Source organism: Arvicola amphibius, chromosome 3, assembly GCF_903992535.2.
Source record: "Arvicola amphibius chromosome 3, mArvAmp1.2, whole genome shotgun sequence".
In the NCBI taxonomy this organism is placed as follows: Eukaryota; Metazoa; Chordata; class Mammalia; order Rodentia; family Cricetidae; genus Arvicola; species Arvicola amphibius.
The window spans coordinates 100,524,903-100,543,360 of record NC_052049.1 but is presented as its reverse complement, the minus strand read 5'-3'; the positions used below and the strand labels follow the sequence as shown (position 1 = coordinate 100,543,360).

General features: G+C 36.8%; 1 protein-coding gene across 2 annotated transcripts in view; it reads right to left on the bottom strand.

Annotated features, from left to right (window-relative positions):
* Positions 1-18,458, bottom strand: part of Arhgap32 (Rho GTPase activating protein 32) — a 224,034-nt gene that overhangs the window by 93,730 nt on the left and 111,846 nt on the right. For both annotated transcript variants that reach the window (XM_038321944.1, XM_038321945.1), the window contains one exon: positions 1,563-1,649. In XM_038321944.1, coding sequence (XP_038177872.1) covers positions 1,563-1,649 — 87 coding nt within the window. The remainder of the gene's footprint in view (positions 1-1,562; positions 1,650-18,458) is intronic.

Sequence of the window (18,458 nt, the reverse complement as noted above, 5' to 3'; positions counted from 1 at the left end):
AGAACACAATCACGGCCCCAGTCACTGAGCCGCCGCCAAGGACTCAGCTGCCTCCCCCTCGAGCCCCCTTGCTTCCCTGATGTCCCCGAGCCCCCCGCCCCCACCTCCACTCTTTCGACCCCTTTGCTGATGCAAGTAAAGGTGATGACCTGCTTCCTGCTGGCACTGAAGATTATATCCATATAAGAATTCAATAGAGAAACGGCAGGAAGACCCTACCACTATCCAAGGGATCGCTGATGATTACGATAAAAAGAAACTAGTGAAGGCATTTAAGAAGAAATTTGCACAATGGTACTGTAATTGAGCATCCAGAATATGGAGAAGTAATTCAGCTACAGGGTGACCAGCTCAAGAACATATGCCACTTCCTAATAGAGATTAGACTGGCTAAAGACAATCAGCTGAAGGTTCAAGGGTTTTAAGTGCTTGTGACTCTGAAGCTTAAGTGAGGATTTCCTTGCAATGAGTTGAATTTCCCTGCTGTCCCTTGTCACAAGTTTAAAACCTCACAGCTTGTATAATGTAACCATTTGGTCCACTTTTAACTTGGACTAGTGTAACTCCTTCATGCAATAAACTAAAAGAGCCAAAAAAGAACACAATCACTGTGTTTTTAAAATACAAAAATTCTGTATCTTATTTTCTCCCCAGAACTAAAAATTACATGTCAAATAAAATCTTCCTCCCAACATTTATTTTCCAATAACCGATTCATTAACAGGCAGAAGGCTCTTTGAGTGTAGAACAAGTGAATCTAAAATATGCTTATGCTCCATGTTTACTAGATAAAGAAATTTCTGATTTCAAATGGCATATTTTAAATCTCAATATGAGCAAGCCATGATGAATATCCTCATGTTCCAATATGAGCAGTCAAGAAGCAGCAGCTACAAAGCATGCATACATCTTATTACACCTAAGCACAGTGGTTCTCAACCTTCCTAATGGTGTGACCCTTTAAACAGTTCCTCATGCTGTGGTGATCCCCAACTATAAAAATTATTTCATTGCTACTTCATAACTGTAAATTTTCTACTGTTATGAATTGTAAATATCTGATATGAGATCCCCCCCAGGATGAAAACCACTGCTACATAATAACTTGAGGAAGAGAAAAATGGCCTCTTCTCTCATGACATATGATTAGAAACTGATTTAATTTCTCAATAAATTTTGTATTTCTTTTGTAAGAAATACTTTTACTTAAGGTCTTAGGAGAAAACTGATCCTGCTGAACTGACAGCTTCAGCTCTAGAATTTACAAGTGCTGATGTGAAAAGCTAAGAAACACAGTGCTAGTAATCACCATTACTCAGTACTTCAAAGTGCCAGAAACCTCCACAAATTGCTAAGAAGGAACACAACTGAAACCTTGATGGTGTAGTGTATGATGACACTTGTTTTTAAAAAGATACTAATGTGTTTTCTTGTAATAGTTACTCACAGCTCAATTACATTTCAATAGAAGCATCTTTCTGCAGAATATAAGTCTTTAAGCAATTTGAGAAACACACTGTATTAATAATCACTCTAGGTAGAGGATGCATCCTCAGAATTACCTGGCAGGCAATCTGCACGAGGTAGACCAGCTCTTTAGATTCACAGCCATTTTTCATGATTTCATTCTGCTCTTCTGATAGTGAAAGCTGTGTCACAGAAGAAAAGGAACAAGGAAGTCATGATTCACAAATAAGAATAAACTAAGCATACAGTAATACCTGGACCCTCACATCAAGTTTATGTAAGATGTGCCTTCTAGAAATCTATAGCTTAAAGTGCAGGTAAAAGAAAAATTCAGAATTTCAAAAAGTACATTTTCATGAATTTACTTCATTCTTTTTATCTAACTAGCACAATTGCACAGAAGCATAAGCAAGTTACCATAACATAATCAGGTCTTCATTCCCTTTATTTGTTTATTATGCACAAAAGCATTAAACCGTAAACTTAGAGATGCCATCACAAGTTTAAAAAATAGCCCAGACTATTGTAGTGTAAACAAACTGGCTGCCCATAAAATGGCTTAACCTATAGCCATGTTTAATTTCAAACTTACCATTTGGGTCGGAACATTAGCTTTTATTTTATTTTTACTTGAATTAAGCTGACAGCATATAGAAAGTTTAGGGTCTCATATGAAAAATAGATTGTGGCTTCTATTGAAAGAAAACAGAAAATCGGCAACATGGGGCTGACACGTGAGCAGGGGAAACAGATGAGACCAAATTGTCTTTAGATGAAGTGTATATCCAAAGCAGTTTGCTACAGATCTGACTACTCGGCCTATGCCATCTAGACTAAGGATCACCATCCACTGTGCTGCTAGCTTTGCTATTTTTCCTCTACTCCATTTGCTTTACAGATTCATGTGGTACACCTGACTCCAATTTGGAAGTGAAATTATAACTATCCCCTAAAGTTGGACCCTGTGTTCAAATGTAACAATAAGTGATCCTGTAACAGTAATCTACCTACTTAGTGAAAAGACTTAACACTTATTCTCAAGTCACATGGCACTCAAGAAATCCTTCACAAATGTCACATATCATTGTAGTTAATGCTGTAAACTATGCTCTGTTTAAAAAATACATTCTCCATGTGAACAGTGTCACAGGAAGTTATTATTAAAATTTTTCAGATATTAAGAAATTCACATGGTTAACAATGAAGAACCTAGTTTCATGGCACAAATGCAGTTTTAAAAATTTAAAGACTTAAGAATGAAAAGAAGCCTAAATAAACTTCTGAAATTGACAAGACTTTTGCTAAGGCAGGAGACAAACAAGGGCCTGGATGCCTGGTAAGTTCCAGAGAATCAAGACTCTTCCTCAAACAGGACAAGGAGAAGTCAGCCAAACCCTGGGAGACTGCAGACTAAAGAGACAAACTGTAATTACAGCACAGAACTGACTGATGTCCAGCCATCAGCTGCTTCCCAAGTCTGAACCAGACACATTAAAGACTAAGGAAAAGCTGCAGCTGGGAACCCACCCATACAGAGCAGGGAGCCTCTTTAAGCAAAGACCCTATGGCCTTGAAGCACAGTACTGAAAGGACAAGAAGGGCTAAGAAACATCCCTCTAAGACCACCATGACACTCAACAGCTAAGAATGAAATGGCCCAGAAAAGCTGAAAAGGGCCAAGGAAGACAGCCTAGTCTGTTAGAGAGTATAATGCAGCTAGTTCCCAGGGCCTGGGACGTAGAGAGCTTACTGAGTTAACAAAAGTCAGGAAAGCTGTGGCAGCAGAGGGGAGGAGAAAAGAGCTGTGAAGGCAGACACAGAGAGCAGAGGCCACACAGAGAGAACTGGGGCGGTAAAGACCAGAGACTGTACCTTACCAGTCCTCACATGTCTCCGAAAAGTAACCTCTAGTCTAGATTATATCCGCAAATATTTAAAGGAACTAATTAAAACTGCTGCGAAGAACAAGACCTCTATCTGTGGTGGCAAAATTTGGTTATTAATTTAACTGCATCTGGAATCAACTAAAGTCAAGTTTCTGTTTCCCCTGTGAGGGATTTTCTTGACCAGACTGTCTGAAGCAGGAAGGCACTCATGAAATGTGGGCAGCACCTTCCAGTGGCAACCCAGATACAGGGACAGGAGAAAGGTAACTTTGCTTTTTTTGCCTGCTTACCCCCACTCTTGTTGACAAATTCACCTACCCTAAAGCTACAGCATTCCTTCTCCAATAACAGAACTGACTTCTTTGGGATTCCAATGTAGACTGAAGACCAGCAACTCTCCAGGAATCCTCCAAACCCTTAGCGCCAAACTGAGACAGCTGAGGCATCCACCCACATGGGATGAACCAGGTTCTTGGCTTCTTCAGTGTGAGACTGCCACTACTGGACCACCCAGACCAATCCTGTAAGCCAATCCAATATATGACCCTTTAATCTGTATATTTCTTCTATCAGTGGTGTTCCTTTTGAGAACACACTAATATATGAAAAAGAAGAAAGGAAGGAGCAAAAGTAAGTTATCAGCAAAACTGCCCTGAAAGAAACCTCACGGCAGACATAGACAAACAACTGCATTCATGACACTCTGAGAAAGAAAAAATGTGAAGAGTCAAAAAAAAAAAAAACACTCTATAAATGAAATAAAACATTAATAAGATGTGTTAAAAGAAAACAAAATCAAATTGCATAGCTAAATAAAAGTATAACTGAAATGGAAAATTTATTCGAAAGAGTCAAAGGCAGATCAGAGCAGGCAGAAGAAGAGTCAGTGAACCAGAAAACAGAACACTGAAAATGATGGAATTAGAGGTATAAGGAAGAGTAAGACTAATGTACTGAAGAAAAGCAACAGACCCTAGTGGAGCACAGGGAACCATCAAATGTACGCATTGGTATGTATGGAGTCCAAAAAAAGAATAAAACAAAACAAAAAAACAGGAAAAGAGAAAAAAGAGGGCAATGGAATTTCATGAAACAAATATAAAAACTTCCCAGATTTGATGAACTACATGAGTATCAAAATACACAATGAACCTATATAAACTTAAAGATGTCCACATGCAACACCAGACAAATGTCCTAAGACAAACATGCTAAAAGCATCCAAAAAGACCCCACTGGGCTACAGACAAAAGGAGTTCTCAAGAGGTCATCAACCACCATCATCAGAACCTTTGGGTACCAGAGGTCAGAACATCCAAATGGCCACTCAAGGACAATTCCGGGAGGAATCAGACATAACACATACCGAGAGACTCTTTATCCACACAAGTATATAACTGTATCTAGTTCTGAAGGACCAGAAAGAAGCTGACTCAATATGTCATCTTTTTTAAGATTTTTCTTTTTTCTCATGTGGTTCTTCTCACCCTGTAGAAAAGTCAGTTTAGAATGGAACACTGTGGAAATCAGTATGGAGGTTCCTCAAGAAACTTAAAATAGAGCTAACTGCCACACGATCTAATTATACCAACCTGTGTAAACGCCTAAAGAACTCTAAATCAAAACACAACAAAAGCGTGCACATCTATATTTATAGCTTTACTATTTACAATAGCCAGGAAATGAAACCAGTCTAGATGCCTATTGATAAATGAAGAAAATGTGGCACATATATGCAGTGGAATTAATACAGCCATTAATAAATAAATAAATGAATGAATGAATGAATAAATAAATAAATAAATAAAATCATGACATTTGCAGAAAATGGAAACTTGAAATCCTTAGGTAAAAAATACCAATCTCAGAAAAGTAAATATTCTGTTTTATCTCATACATACAACCTAATTTAAACTTATCCATGTACAAGTATACATGTGTGTGTATGTATGTGTGTATGTACGTTTGCTTGTGTGTGTGTATGTGTGTATGTACGTTTGCTTGTGTGTATGTTTGCCATGAAACCAAGAATCATGTGAGGGAAGAAAGAGAGATTAATGGAGATGAGAAACAGAAAGTGTAATGGCATACAGGTAGCAGTAACGTAAATATAGACAACAACTGCAGAAAGTGGGAATCAGCTGCAGGGAAGGAGGAGGAGAAAGGGGGAAACAAACAAATAAAGTATAATGGTGCACATGGATGATGATCACAAATAATTTAAAAAGAACACCTCAAATTGTTATGTTTGTTGACTCAGAAAAGTTGAGGTGTATGCTGTTTCTAGATTTGTCCTACAGGTAATATTCAAGGCTGTCATACAGAGTAAAATGAAGAATAGCAAATACTAACACAAAACATGGGAGAGTAAGAATATCAATAAAGGTAAAAGCATGCACAATTACATAGGCCAGTATAACTATAATACTGGGTTATGGTCTCACTTGTGTACATGATTTAAGAAATTCATCCTTTAAAAAAATCGGTGTAAAGAAAAGTTTAAAAAATCTAGTTATTGGGTTGAAAATACAACTTAGTAAAAAAAAAAAAGCTCAGAATTCCACACTAGGACCAGAAAAGTAAACAAGACAAAAGTAATAACTAAAAATGTTACATTAAAAGCAAGTAATCTTTTAACCTTGGCTAAAAATTCCATATTTTGTTTCCTGTGTAACTTAAGAGACTAATGCATTTAAAAGAATTATTAGTTAATATTTGTGGCAAAAAATTATACTTTTAGTTCTGTGACAGGAACAACAAAAATGGAGCTGCTATAGGAACAGCTTTCGGCACTATAGACACTGATATAAATATAAAACACCAAAGAAATGAGAATGATATAAATGGAAAGGTATTTTATGCTTATATATTAGACAATTTAATATTATAAAGTTCTCAATACTAACTCCTCAGAGCAATATACAAAGTCAACACAATGACATAAGAAGCAAATAAGTAACACACATTTTAAGGCAAAAAAATATTAAAATTTTCATCAAGCCAACCATGACAGTGCCTTAAGTCCCAGCAGTCTGAGTTTTGACTCCAGACTGATATACATAGAAAGTTCCAGGCCAACAAGGGATACAACGGTGAGACCTTGCCTCAAAACAAAACAAATAAAACAAACAAAAAAAAATGTTGCTATTTCTTCCTTTCCTACAACATGATTTTGAAAATGAAGAGATAACTCAGTCATTAAGAACATCTGCTTCTCTTCTAGTAGACCTGAGTTCAGTTCCCAGCACTCATGTCAGGTAGCTCACAATCTCCAGCAACTCTAGCTCCAGAAGATCCAGTGCCTCTTGTCTCTAGATACCTGACTCAGATGCACATATCCAGAAACACACACACACACAAATACCCTTTTAAAAAAATCGGATCAAAACAATACAAACTAAGTGTATGTAATCCATAATATTTATCAATGTCAACAGTATGTAGAAACAGGGCTACAACTCATCATTGGCAAAAGCAAAAATAAACTCATTTACAATGAGCAAAAACACCTAGAGGCAGTTTCCTAAGTATAATACACAAATGGCCAGTAAGCACATGAAAATGATAATCAACACAACTAATCATCAGAAATATTTATACTACAATTGTAACATCTGAAATCTAAATTAAAATGAGATACCATTCCATATCTACTAAGATGGCAATTATCCAAAACAAAACAAATGATAATATGAATACAGGAAAATTGGAACTCTTGTGCAATAGTAGGAATATAAAAATGGGTTGGCCCCTGTGAAAGCAGTATGGTGATCCTTGAAGAAAAACTATTAGTACAGAACCCAGCAATTCCATTCTGTGTATATATTTCCCCAAATAAAGGCAAGCTTTCAACAACAACAACAAAACAAACAAACAACCAGAGGCCATATAAGCATAAATCAGGAGGTGAGTGGATAAGCAGAACATAGCTTATTCTTATACAAAGGATATTCCAGCCTGAGGAAGTATGAAATCTCTGACACACCAGTATAACAAAGTGAACCTGAAGAGCAATCATAAAACAATCAGTTTTAAGTATAATAAAGAACATTATGGGAATTCTAAAAGATTGAAACTTTAAGGATCTCCAAGGAAATGAAAAATTATTACCAGATATTGATAGCAAACTAGTCACTGTGAATTGAAAGCAAGATAATATGGAGTTTATAAAGAAAACACCAAAAAGAAAAAAAAAATTAAGATACTCAGTGGTACAGTTTAGATTTCTGAGTATTTCAGAGAGATAACCAAAGAAATAAAGTAGATACTGAGAGGGCCTAAAAATGTGGCAGAGATGTTTGATTTAAAAAAAAAACTTCCAAAATTCATTAAAGGCATAAACCTCAAATACTAAATCAAATGGATTTAGTAAGTCCCAAATATGATAAATAAACCCATTCTAGGCATATCATATGCATGCCTACAATTATCAAGACAAAGAAAAAAGAGCCTTTCAATCTTTAAAGAAGAAATATGTATTACTAAATGTATAAAATAAATGGCAGCTAAATTTTCACCTGAAATAAGCGAGGGAAAAAGCCAAAGGAAAAGATCTTTTAAAAAGTGAAAAAAGAGTTTTGTGTGTGTCCCAAGATGTGATCTATTATAGAGGAGCTTCATGCTCTGCTGAACATAATGTGTATTCATGAATCTGAAGGCATGCACGGGGTTGAGGGGTGGTGATGTGGGAGCATTTGGAAAGAGGAGAGGGAAGGGGGAAATGATATGATTACACATAAACTCAAAAAGTCATAAAATTATTCTTAAAAGTGATGAATAAAAAATTGTTAATACAGTCCATGAAAATAACCTTCAGAAATGTTAGTAATACAAATATATTTACAAATTAACAAAACCTGGGGGCTCTGTTTCCAAAGACCAGTTCATCAAGAAAAGCTAAAATAAATTCTTTGTTCTAAAGTGAAATATTTCCATATAAAAATTAAAAACTGCAGGAGGGAGGTAAGAAAACTAGAAACAGCAAACATCTAAGAAAATGCAGAACATCTAACTATGAACAGGAACAGATGGAGCAGATTAAGAATATCTTCAAGCTCTAAAATAAATTTACCAAGATTTGATTCATATCTAAATACCATGCAAAAACATGAGTCAAAATGAAGCGGTTTTTTTGTTGAACAAAAACAAAATTCCCATCAATAAAGCCTGGCTCAAAGAGTTTTAATAATACATTTTTGAGAAGAAGAAAAGCAAGCCTGGAAGAATAAAGCATGTCAGAAAGCAGAAATGTTGAGGAAGCCATCAACACTCATTTACACTTGCTAACAAATTTTACCTGCATGGAAATAAGAATGATGACCTGTGGGAGACAAAACAATGGAATGGCTGCCCTGGACAGCCTAGAGTATGGAAGATAAGAAATGGGAATCTGGTTAAAAACCCTAAATGTGGGGCTGCACGATAGAAGGCCAGAATACTAATAATACCTTTTTTAACTTAGATAGATGCTCAAGTTAAATTCTTAAAAATGCATTTTCCAAGCCAGAAGAAAAAGAGTATAATTTAGTTTATTGATTTTTGTTGAGCTCTACATTTTTCTCTGTTCCCCTCCCTTCCTCTCCCTTCCCCTTCAACCCTCTCCCAAGGTCCCCATGCTTCCAATTTACTCAGGAGATCTTGCCTTTTTCTACTTCCCATGTAGATTAGATCTATGTATGTCTCTCTTAGAGTCCTCATTGTTGTCTAGGTTCTCTGGGATTGTGATTTGTGGGCTGGTTTTCTTTGCTTTATGTTTAAAAAAACACTTGTGAGTGAGTACATGTGATAATTGTCTTTCTGGGTCTGGGTTACCTCACTCAAAATGATGTTTTCTAGCTCTATCCATTTGCCTGCAAAATTCAAGATGTCATTATTTTTTTCTGCTGTGTAGTACTCCACTGTGTAAATGTACCACATTTTCCTTATCTATTCTTTGGTCGAAGGGCAGGCATTTAGGTTGTTTCCAGGTTCTGGCTATGACAAACAAAGCTGCTATGAACATAGTTGAGTTCATGTCCTTGTGGCACAATTGAGCATCCTTTGGATATATACCCAAAAGTGGTATAACTGGGTCTTGAGGAAGGTTGTTTCCTAATTTTCTGAGAAATCACCACACTGACATCCAAAGGGGTTGTACCAGCTTGCATTAGCACCTGCAATGCCGAAGTGTTCCCTTTACCCCACAACCTCTCCAGCATAAGTTGTCATCAGTGTTTTTGACCTTGGTCATTCTTACAGGTATAAGATGGAATCTCAAAGTTGTTTTGATTTGCATTTCTCTGATGACTAAAGATGTTGAACATTTCCTTAAGTGTATTTCAGCCATTTTAGATTCCTCTGTTGAGAGTTCTCTGTTTAGGTCGCTTTAAAGTTTTTTTAAAAAAAAAGTAGGAAATAAAGACTAAGAAATAAAATCATTCATCCCAAAAAGAACTAGGAAGAAAGGGGTAAAAAGAAATTGAATTTATGAAAAACTGCCAGTAGGTAAGACCAAACAGTAAAAACAGAAACTAACTTGCTGTGCAAGGTGGTGAGGGAAGAAGGCAGTGACTAGCCCTACCCAGCTGGGAGGACTATGAACCAAAAAAAAAAAAAAAAAAATGACCAGCATGGCAAGATATCCCTAGTTACAGTAGTGTACTCACATGTTGGCAGAAATCAATACATCTTCTAATTGGATTGAAACCCTGCTCAACAGGAGGGAAATAATGCCTGGTACTGGAAACCAACCTCCAGGTGCCAGTGAGGTCATGGATCCTGGAGGAGGACCTGCAACTTATCCTTTACTCGTGCAGTACAATTCCTAACTGCAGTCTAAGTACTTAGCCTTATACCCACAGACAAGTGATTGGAATCCAAAGGGAATGGGGGTTTAAGACAATGATATATTTCTATGCCTTCAGCTTTGTAAGTCCAAGTAACGAGTTAATGGTTTTTAGCAAAAGCATCTTCAAAATGTGTTTCACCTTCCCTAGCAGGCACTTTATCGATTGAATTTTTCTCTCTGGATGATCTGTACTTCTGTCTTTCAATATCCAAATTCCGTCCAGTTTCCAATAAAGGTATATTCTATAGTACTTTGAGTGCTTCGGGAAATCACCTCTCAGACAACTGAATACGTATACATTTATACTTTTTCTTCTTAACTGCTTACTGTTACACTGTTTGCTCTCCCAGAGACTTTCTGTCAGAAGTACTCTCTAAGTGGTGATGCAAGGTTTCCAAGAAAGCTATCTGGAAAAGAACTAGGAGTTCTACACCCAGGTCTGAACAATGCATGTCTTTTATGCACTGTCTAAACCAAACTACAAAAGAATGAGCTAAATTTACCCACAGAACTTGACAAAACTCAGTAACTTAAGCAATTTTCATGCTCTTCAAATTAACAGTATATCAGTTCTTTATTAGAAATAGCACAACTTTCAAAGCTCATATTTTTAAATTCATTCCAAATCTATCTTTGGAATGATGCTTCCTGTGTTGGCTTTACTTTTTTATCACCAAGGAAACCAATCATTATTAGTGTTGTTAGACTTTTTAAAAATACAACTCTACTCATCAAGCTCCAAGTATTCAGAAAAGTCCTTTCTCACAGGGAGGGTGAAAGCGGAGTAAAACACGACACTCCACCCCAGCACAGTCATTCTCTAAAGCTTAATCAACAGATGGCAAAGAGCACAGAGAGTTCTTTTTCCATTCATCGTTTACAGTTGGATAATGGTGGCAAATTCAGTGTTGTAGCTAGAAACTGTAAACAAGCTTCCTTTTATGTCAGAAGCCTACAGGAGATAGAGACGTGAGAACAAGGCTCTGCTGTAAAAATTAAATGATCCACCCACATAATACTTCATATCCCCTAACCTCTACAACTACTAATTCAACTACCTAGTTTATAGCACTGGTTAAAAAAAGCCTATGGGATCATATTTCATTATCAAGCAGATAAGCACTAATTTTGATCTGGGGGTCAAATATCAGTAACACAATTGGCCTTCAAGTTTATTAAAGACTAGAAATCGACAACACATTTTAGTGTACCTACTGAGTCAGCAGAGCACTGTCTCCTCAGATGAGTGCAGATGAAGGAACTGATTTATTTACTCATGTCTAAACACTATAACCACACTCAGCTCAGTGTGGTGTTCATGGTCTATAGATGTAAAAATAAACAAAAAGTCCCTCGAGGATCACAGCAAAATCATGTCCCATTTGACTGTGACTTACATCAGAGCACACATTTGTAGGAAGCAATGCTTCATGACTACTTACACATTTTTGCATCATCGGGGCCTTCTGAGCAAAGATCACTGGCACTGGGTTTAGAGGGAAGACTAAGAAGTGAGGTTGTCATGAGGCAGAGTCCTGCCTCACACTCTAAGTCAGGTTTACATTCCAGGATGTTTGTGAATGGATCTCTGTTTCTTTCTCCTCAGAGAAGGTGTACAAAGTCCAGCGCAAGGTCTTTCTCTCTCCATCGTGGCAAAAAGAAATGCTGGGTAAAAGTACACATATCTTAAACTAAACTCCTAGCTTCATAACTGTGAGTATCTCTCCTGGGCTACGAATCCCAAACACAGGGTCTATATGTTTCTCATCATATCACTCCACCCAACACAGCAACAGGAGTCATGTTATGATTAGAAACAGCCTGTTCTCTGTTACTGTTGGGTCTATAACTGTAGACTTATAGAGTAGTGGTTCTCAACTCTCCTAATGGCTGAGACCCTTATTATAGTGGGGAACCCCAACAATATAATTGCATTGGTTAATACTTCATAACTGTAATTTCGCTATATTACACATTACAATGTAAATATCTGGGTTTTATGGTAGTCTTAGGCAATGCCTGTGAAAGGTCTGGGTTGGGACCCACAGGTTGAGAACCACTGGTATAGACTAACATCTTACACCTTTCATGGTTTCAGAGTCAACACACCAGTTTTCAAGTATTATTTGGTTAATTTGAAAAGCAAGTTTCAAGGACAATTATGACTCCAAAATATAAATTTCCCATAAGCTAAGGACTTTTACAGCAACAAAAGAAACTCACATAAAGTTAGAAACCCAAGTCTTGGATTACAGCAGCACTGATAACTCCGTCTGAACTTTCAATTATCCCCTCAAATAACAATGATTTTCTCTTAGATAGAATATTGTTACAGAATATGCCCAACTTTGGAGCTGCATTTTCCATTTCTTTTGGATTGAGGAAAACTAAATTAAGGATGGGAAGACTCTCTGGAAAAAGTATACTGTGAAGTCACTCCTAGCACCTCAAACCTAACATCGTCATCTTCAGTTATCAAAACAAGTGTGACATCCTCAGTGTTCAAATGACTATTTGACTGCACCAAGCTTCTGTCTTAGCACTTCTGCCTCTTCTCTAGACAGGTATGGCGACACATGTCTCTAAAGGAAAACCGTAAGTGAGGGTCAATCAGAACTACACAGATCTAGGCCAGCCTGAACTACATAGTAAGACTCTCTCAGAAAATACACCACGAAACAGAATCGCTGGCCACTGAGATGGCTAAGCAGGTGAAGGCACTTGCTACAAAATCTAATGACCTGGACTCAATCTCTGGAATCCACACAAAGAACGCAACTCCCACAAGTTGGTCCTCTGCTGCCCCCACGAGTCAAGGTATACACACAGGAACAAACAAGCACATATGCATGCACACACAAAACAAATAAATGAAGAATTTCTGTCTTAAATACTTCAAAGACTAGCTAGGTAATCTAGTCTATTATTTAACTCTTATCTCTCTCAGTACTCTGTGACATAACTAAAATAAATATTTTTATTTTCTTTAACAAATGGCAGAAACAACATAGTTCATATACTTTTAACTTTCAACTAGGACATCTTAAAATTATGGTCATTTTTTTAAACTAAAGCATTAGTTCAGCTGCTCTCTCTTTTCTCTTTGAAGAGGAACATTCAGAACGTCTGTGCTACACAGTAAGTTCTTCAGCAACGCTTATTTCAAACTCCTTTACTGAAATGGTTGTGAAGAATTAATGAGCATGTGCAAACAGTTTAAAAATAATTAAAATTATCTTATTTAAAATGAAAGTGTAAGGCTGGGGATACAGCTCAGTGTTAGAGAGTCCCCCTGCATTTAATCCTCTGCACTTGGGATGGAGGGGATTCCAAAACCAGGTGTGCTGTCTAAAATCTAAGCATTTGGAGGCAGAGTCAACAGACAAGGCCAGATAGGCTACATGGTAGGTTTTAGACCAGCCTGGTTCCAAAGTAAAACCTTGTTCAAATAATCAAATAAAAGTCCGGCTTCAAAAAAAATGTGTATTAATTACGCCTCACTGTTTTTAAGCCACACTTTCACCTCCCTCTTCCCCATTTCACAGTTTCAAAGCAAGACTGTAATAAAGGGAGTCACAGCTGCACTCCCAAGTAACTTCCACAATGCTCCCCCCAAAACCCTTAGAACTCAGGTGTTAAACTTACACTTTTCTTATTTCTGACTAAACCTTATCTTTCACCTTGCACTGAAATTACTTACCAGTATATATAAATGTTGGGTAAAAGAATAAAATTAAACAAATGATTTCCTATAATCAAACATGTCCACTTGCCAGGCTACCACTAGATGGCAATATGACACAGAGCACAGAGGAAGAGAGGGCCTTCAAATTGATAAAAGTACCTATTGTTTATAGAATGTTACAGGAGACTTTTTCCCTTCTCAGCAAAAGAAATATCTTTATTTTATTTTTTTTATTTATTTATATCTTTATTTATTTTTATTTTTAAATAAAAAAATTATTTTTGTTTATGAGACAATACAATTTGGGAAAAAAATGCAATAAAAGTTGCTGGGAGCAGTATGGTACATGCCTGTAGGATACTATGCTAAACCAGTGTCAGCACTGATTTCAGTATGGTGACCTCCCAGGAGTGGAGGACCACCAAACTGCCTAACATAAACAGTGAGTATGTTTTGTTTTCATATTTTTATTTCCTTAAACAAAATACAATACACTGGTGTATCAACAACCATAGTTTGTAGCACCAAAGTACTTTTCAAAGGAAATTACAAAAAATTGACTGTATTTATTAAAAACCACTGTACGAGGACATTGACTAGCAGGTGGAACCCAAATTCAGCATAAGTAAGACCCTGGGTTAAATACCCAACAATGTACCCAGCACTCACTGGCTGGAAGTAAAATGAGCTATTAACAATTCCTATAACAATGTATTTCTCTCAAGAAAAGATATATGACATTAGCTGCATAATACTAATGGAAAATAAAGAAGAAAGAGTGGTTTAAGACAAACAGTTTTTGATAGGTAATTACTAGTAAATATGTTTTCCTCAACTCTTGACCAGAGAAACAAAAAAATAAAAATAAAGTTTCCAGTTAAGAAAAAAATTTACACAGAAAAAATATATTTAAAAACCAATCATTTGAATAATGACAGAAAACAAGTTGATCAAGAAAACTAAAACCTGGCTTTATGGTCAGATTTAAATTTTAGAATATTTTACACAGTTTATACCCTATAAATTTGAAAGGCATGACATGTCTTTCTTAATATAAAATATAAAAACTAATTTTTTAAAAAGACAAAAACAAATTAGACCAATCTTAAATATTAACTTAAAATGATAATTAAAAATTAGACCTCTTACTGGGAGCAAACACAAAGGTTTAAACAGAAAAACTCAAGAAAACTTCAAACAACAGATAGCTCTAATTAATGCAAATTATTCCAGGGTATTTATTAAAAGCGATAAGTAAAAACATTCCCCCATGCTTAGGTAGAGAGATCAATTTAGAAATATTAGTAAAATGATCAAAGAATTTTGCATTTAAATACACATAACAGAACATGTTCCAGGAATGTAAAGCTATCTGAACAATCTAGTTCTAGAACAAGAGAAACTCTGTATTTCTACTACTTTTTTAAAAACAGCTATTCACACTGGATGGAGGTAGACTTAACACAACATGAGATAACCTTCCCTGCCCTGTGCTGTTATGTTTCTTTTCCATTCACCTTGTCACTATCTCAACATAATCCAGTTTCTTAGCCGAAAGAAAACATTTGCCACCATCCAGTATTTCTAGTGCATTAAGGAAACCCCATATGAAGATAAAGAAAGCAAAACCAAGATTAAGTGACAATCTGACCTGTGGTCAGGAACGCATAGTGCAATGAGAATGCAACACATAGCTCACCCATTCCATCACACCAGCATCACTTCTCTGCATGGTAGCACAATTAGCTGAGCAGAGGTCTTCCAAGATGCTTAGATAATCTACCAGACTAGAGACAACACAGGGGTTCACCTCGTTTCTGCAACATAATGCTTATGTGCCGCCAACTCTTGTGTGTATGTATGTATTTATGCATGTATATGGAATTGAGAATCATTTACAAAGTAAGTAATAAGCAAGGAAGTGCTCTTAGGGTAACAAACAAAGACAGCCTGACTTCAGATGCTGGCTGTTACCAATGCAAGCCCTGGCAGGTGTCCTTTCGTCACTCAAATGTCCACCTCTCTAAACTGGGACAACAGAACATGACGCAGACGAGCTTTGGAAGACAAGAACCAAGCTTAATGCTTTCCAAATGGATAATCTGTTAACCAACACATACTGGACAATCCATCAATCCATCTTCCTCCATGAATCCAAAATTGGTAATCTTTAATAGACAAGAAAAATGTAGGTATATATTTCCAGACTATAGTTTGTTGGTTTGTCTAGTCTTGTGCTGGACTACAGTTTAGACAAAAAAACAACATGAATAACAAAAAGACAAAAAAAGAATAATCAAAGTATTCTAAGATACAGTACACAAAGAGAGTCAAGACATCATTCATTAATGCACTGCCTTAATTTACCTGTTCTATGAACAAAATATAAAAAATTAACAATGCCTGCTACTGTCATAAATGTTGAGGAAAACACACTCTCACTGCCTTCAGAACAAACTGGCATAAAGTCACACAAAAACACACACAAGTGCATGTGTACACACCTCCTGCTGTGTCCACATCCCATTATTCCACTAGTGTCTGTGGTTTAGCTTTCTGCAGTTTCAGGTACCTATGCCTTCAAAAGTCCAAGGATATTAAATGGCAAACAATAGACATAAGCAACTCTAGCTTTCAACTGCATGTAATTTTGACTGGAGTGATAAATTCTATGCTGTCCTACCATTACTGGACATGAGACATCCGTCATGTAGCATTACTCACACTATGTAGGATATAGCCACTTGGTGTTCAGTAATCATCTCAGTTATAAGATTAATTGTCATGGTATTGCAGGGCTCATATTTAAATAACCTTTATTTTATGTACTAATGGCTCTAAAATACAAATGAAGATACTAGCAATTTTATCAAATGTTGCTATAATTATTCTCAGTTATTGTTGACATTTTACTATTGTTGCCTTCTTACTACACTTCATTTTTAAATTAAAGTTTTTCATAAGAAAAAAACAGTATATACAGAATATGTGCTATTGTAGGCATCCACTAGAGGGCTTGGGATTCCCCCTCCCCCTCCCCCCGTGGGTTATGGAGATTACTACACTTAAGACAGAAAAAACAACAAATTAACAAAAAATGCCACTATTTTAAATGTACATACTACAGGACCCAGTGAGTCCTCTTATAGAATTTTATTTAGGGAACACCATCAGAACAATAAAACACAGAATATCTATTAACAGGAAGCTAATTACATAAATTATGTACATTTTTTAAAAAGGTGGGCTGAGAGATGGGGCAAAGCTAGGACACTTGCTGCTTTTGTAGAGGACTGTTAGGTTCCCCAAACCCATGTGGTAGCTCTCATCTTTAATGTCAGCTCCAGGGATCCAATGACTCTCACCTCTGTGGGCACAAGGCACCCACATAGTGCATATACATACATGCAGACAAAATACTCATACATATAAACAAAAAAGTAAATGCTTTTTAAAAATAAATTAAATAGCATATTGTAGTTGTTTGGATGGGAATGGCTCCAACAGGCTCAAATGTTTGACTACTTGATCACTTGGAGGTAGAGATGTCTGGCTAAGTTTAGGAGCTGTGTGTTGATGGATGCAGGCTTTGAGGTTTCAAAAGGCACCTGCCTATCTCAATTCCTTCTTCCTGCTTAGCCTCTGCCTTTCCAGATGTGGGCTCTCAGCTGTTCCTACTGCCATGTCTGCTGTGAGAGATTCTTATAGTTCTTGAACCACATGCCCAAGTAAACCCTCTCTTGCAAAGTTGCCTTGGTCATTGTATTTTATCACAACAATAGAAAGTAAGTAGTACACATGGAACTGTGAAAAGAGGGGATTCTAGACTTACAGGAGCTAGGTGAGCAGGTTTGGGGGACGGCCTGGGCTGTGGACCAGCTAGGCCGTTAGTCTGTCCACCCAGTAGACATAGCGTCCGAATCCACGTGGGCACCAAATGTGGAAGGACACTTAAAAGAAACCCCATGCTAGCTCAGAATTGAGAAACAGACATTTATTTAGGGATACACTCACAAATCAGAATCTCTGCTGAAATAGAGATCAGAAACCAAATCCTACAGCCAGAAAAGAAAGGCCAGACGCATGCTCTAATCGGCATCTATAAGAGGCCACACCCAGTGGGCAGGTAACCACTGGCTGTACGACTTCCTACAGCACAGGAGCAATAAAATAACTCCAAGGTTCATACTTTCAAAGAAAAAGCATTTTTCAAGTAGAGTATATAGCAGAACCCACATCTATTTGTAAAATGATACATTTAGGATCAAGTGTACTAGGGTTTATCCACTGTAAACAGCAATACACAAAGTGATAACTGAAGCTGACTATTTTTAGCTGTTGTGTTATACAGAATGTAGAATTGTTTGAAGGTCAATATTACGTTTACTTTTTCTATAAATGGCATCCAACCAGACTATAAAACATAAAACGATATACAAGCTAAGCACAAATAGCAAGTCAGCATCACCAACAGATAGTCAAGCCAGGTGGCTACTACAGTTGTTTTACCATACACTACAACTCAGCTCATAGAAACTGAATGTTTTCCTTCTAAACATGACTTTGGCGCAACCACATCAGTAGCAGAACCTGT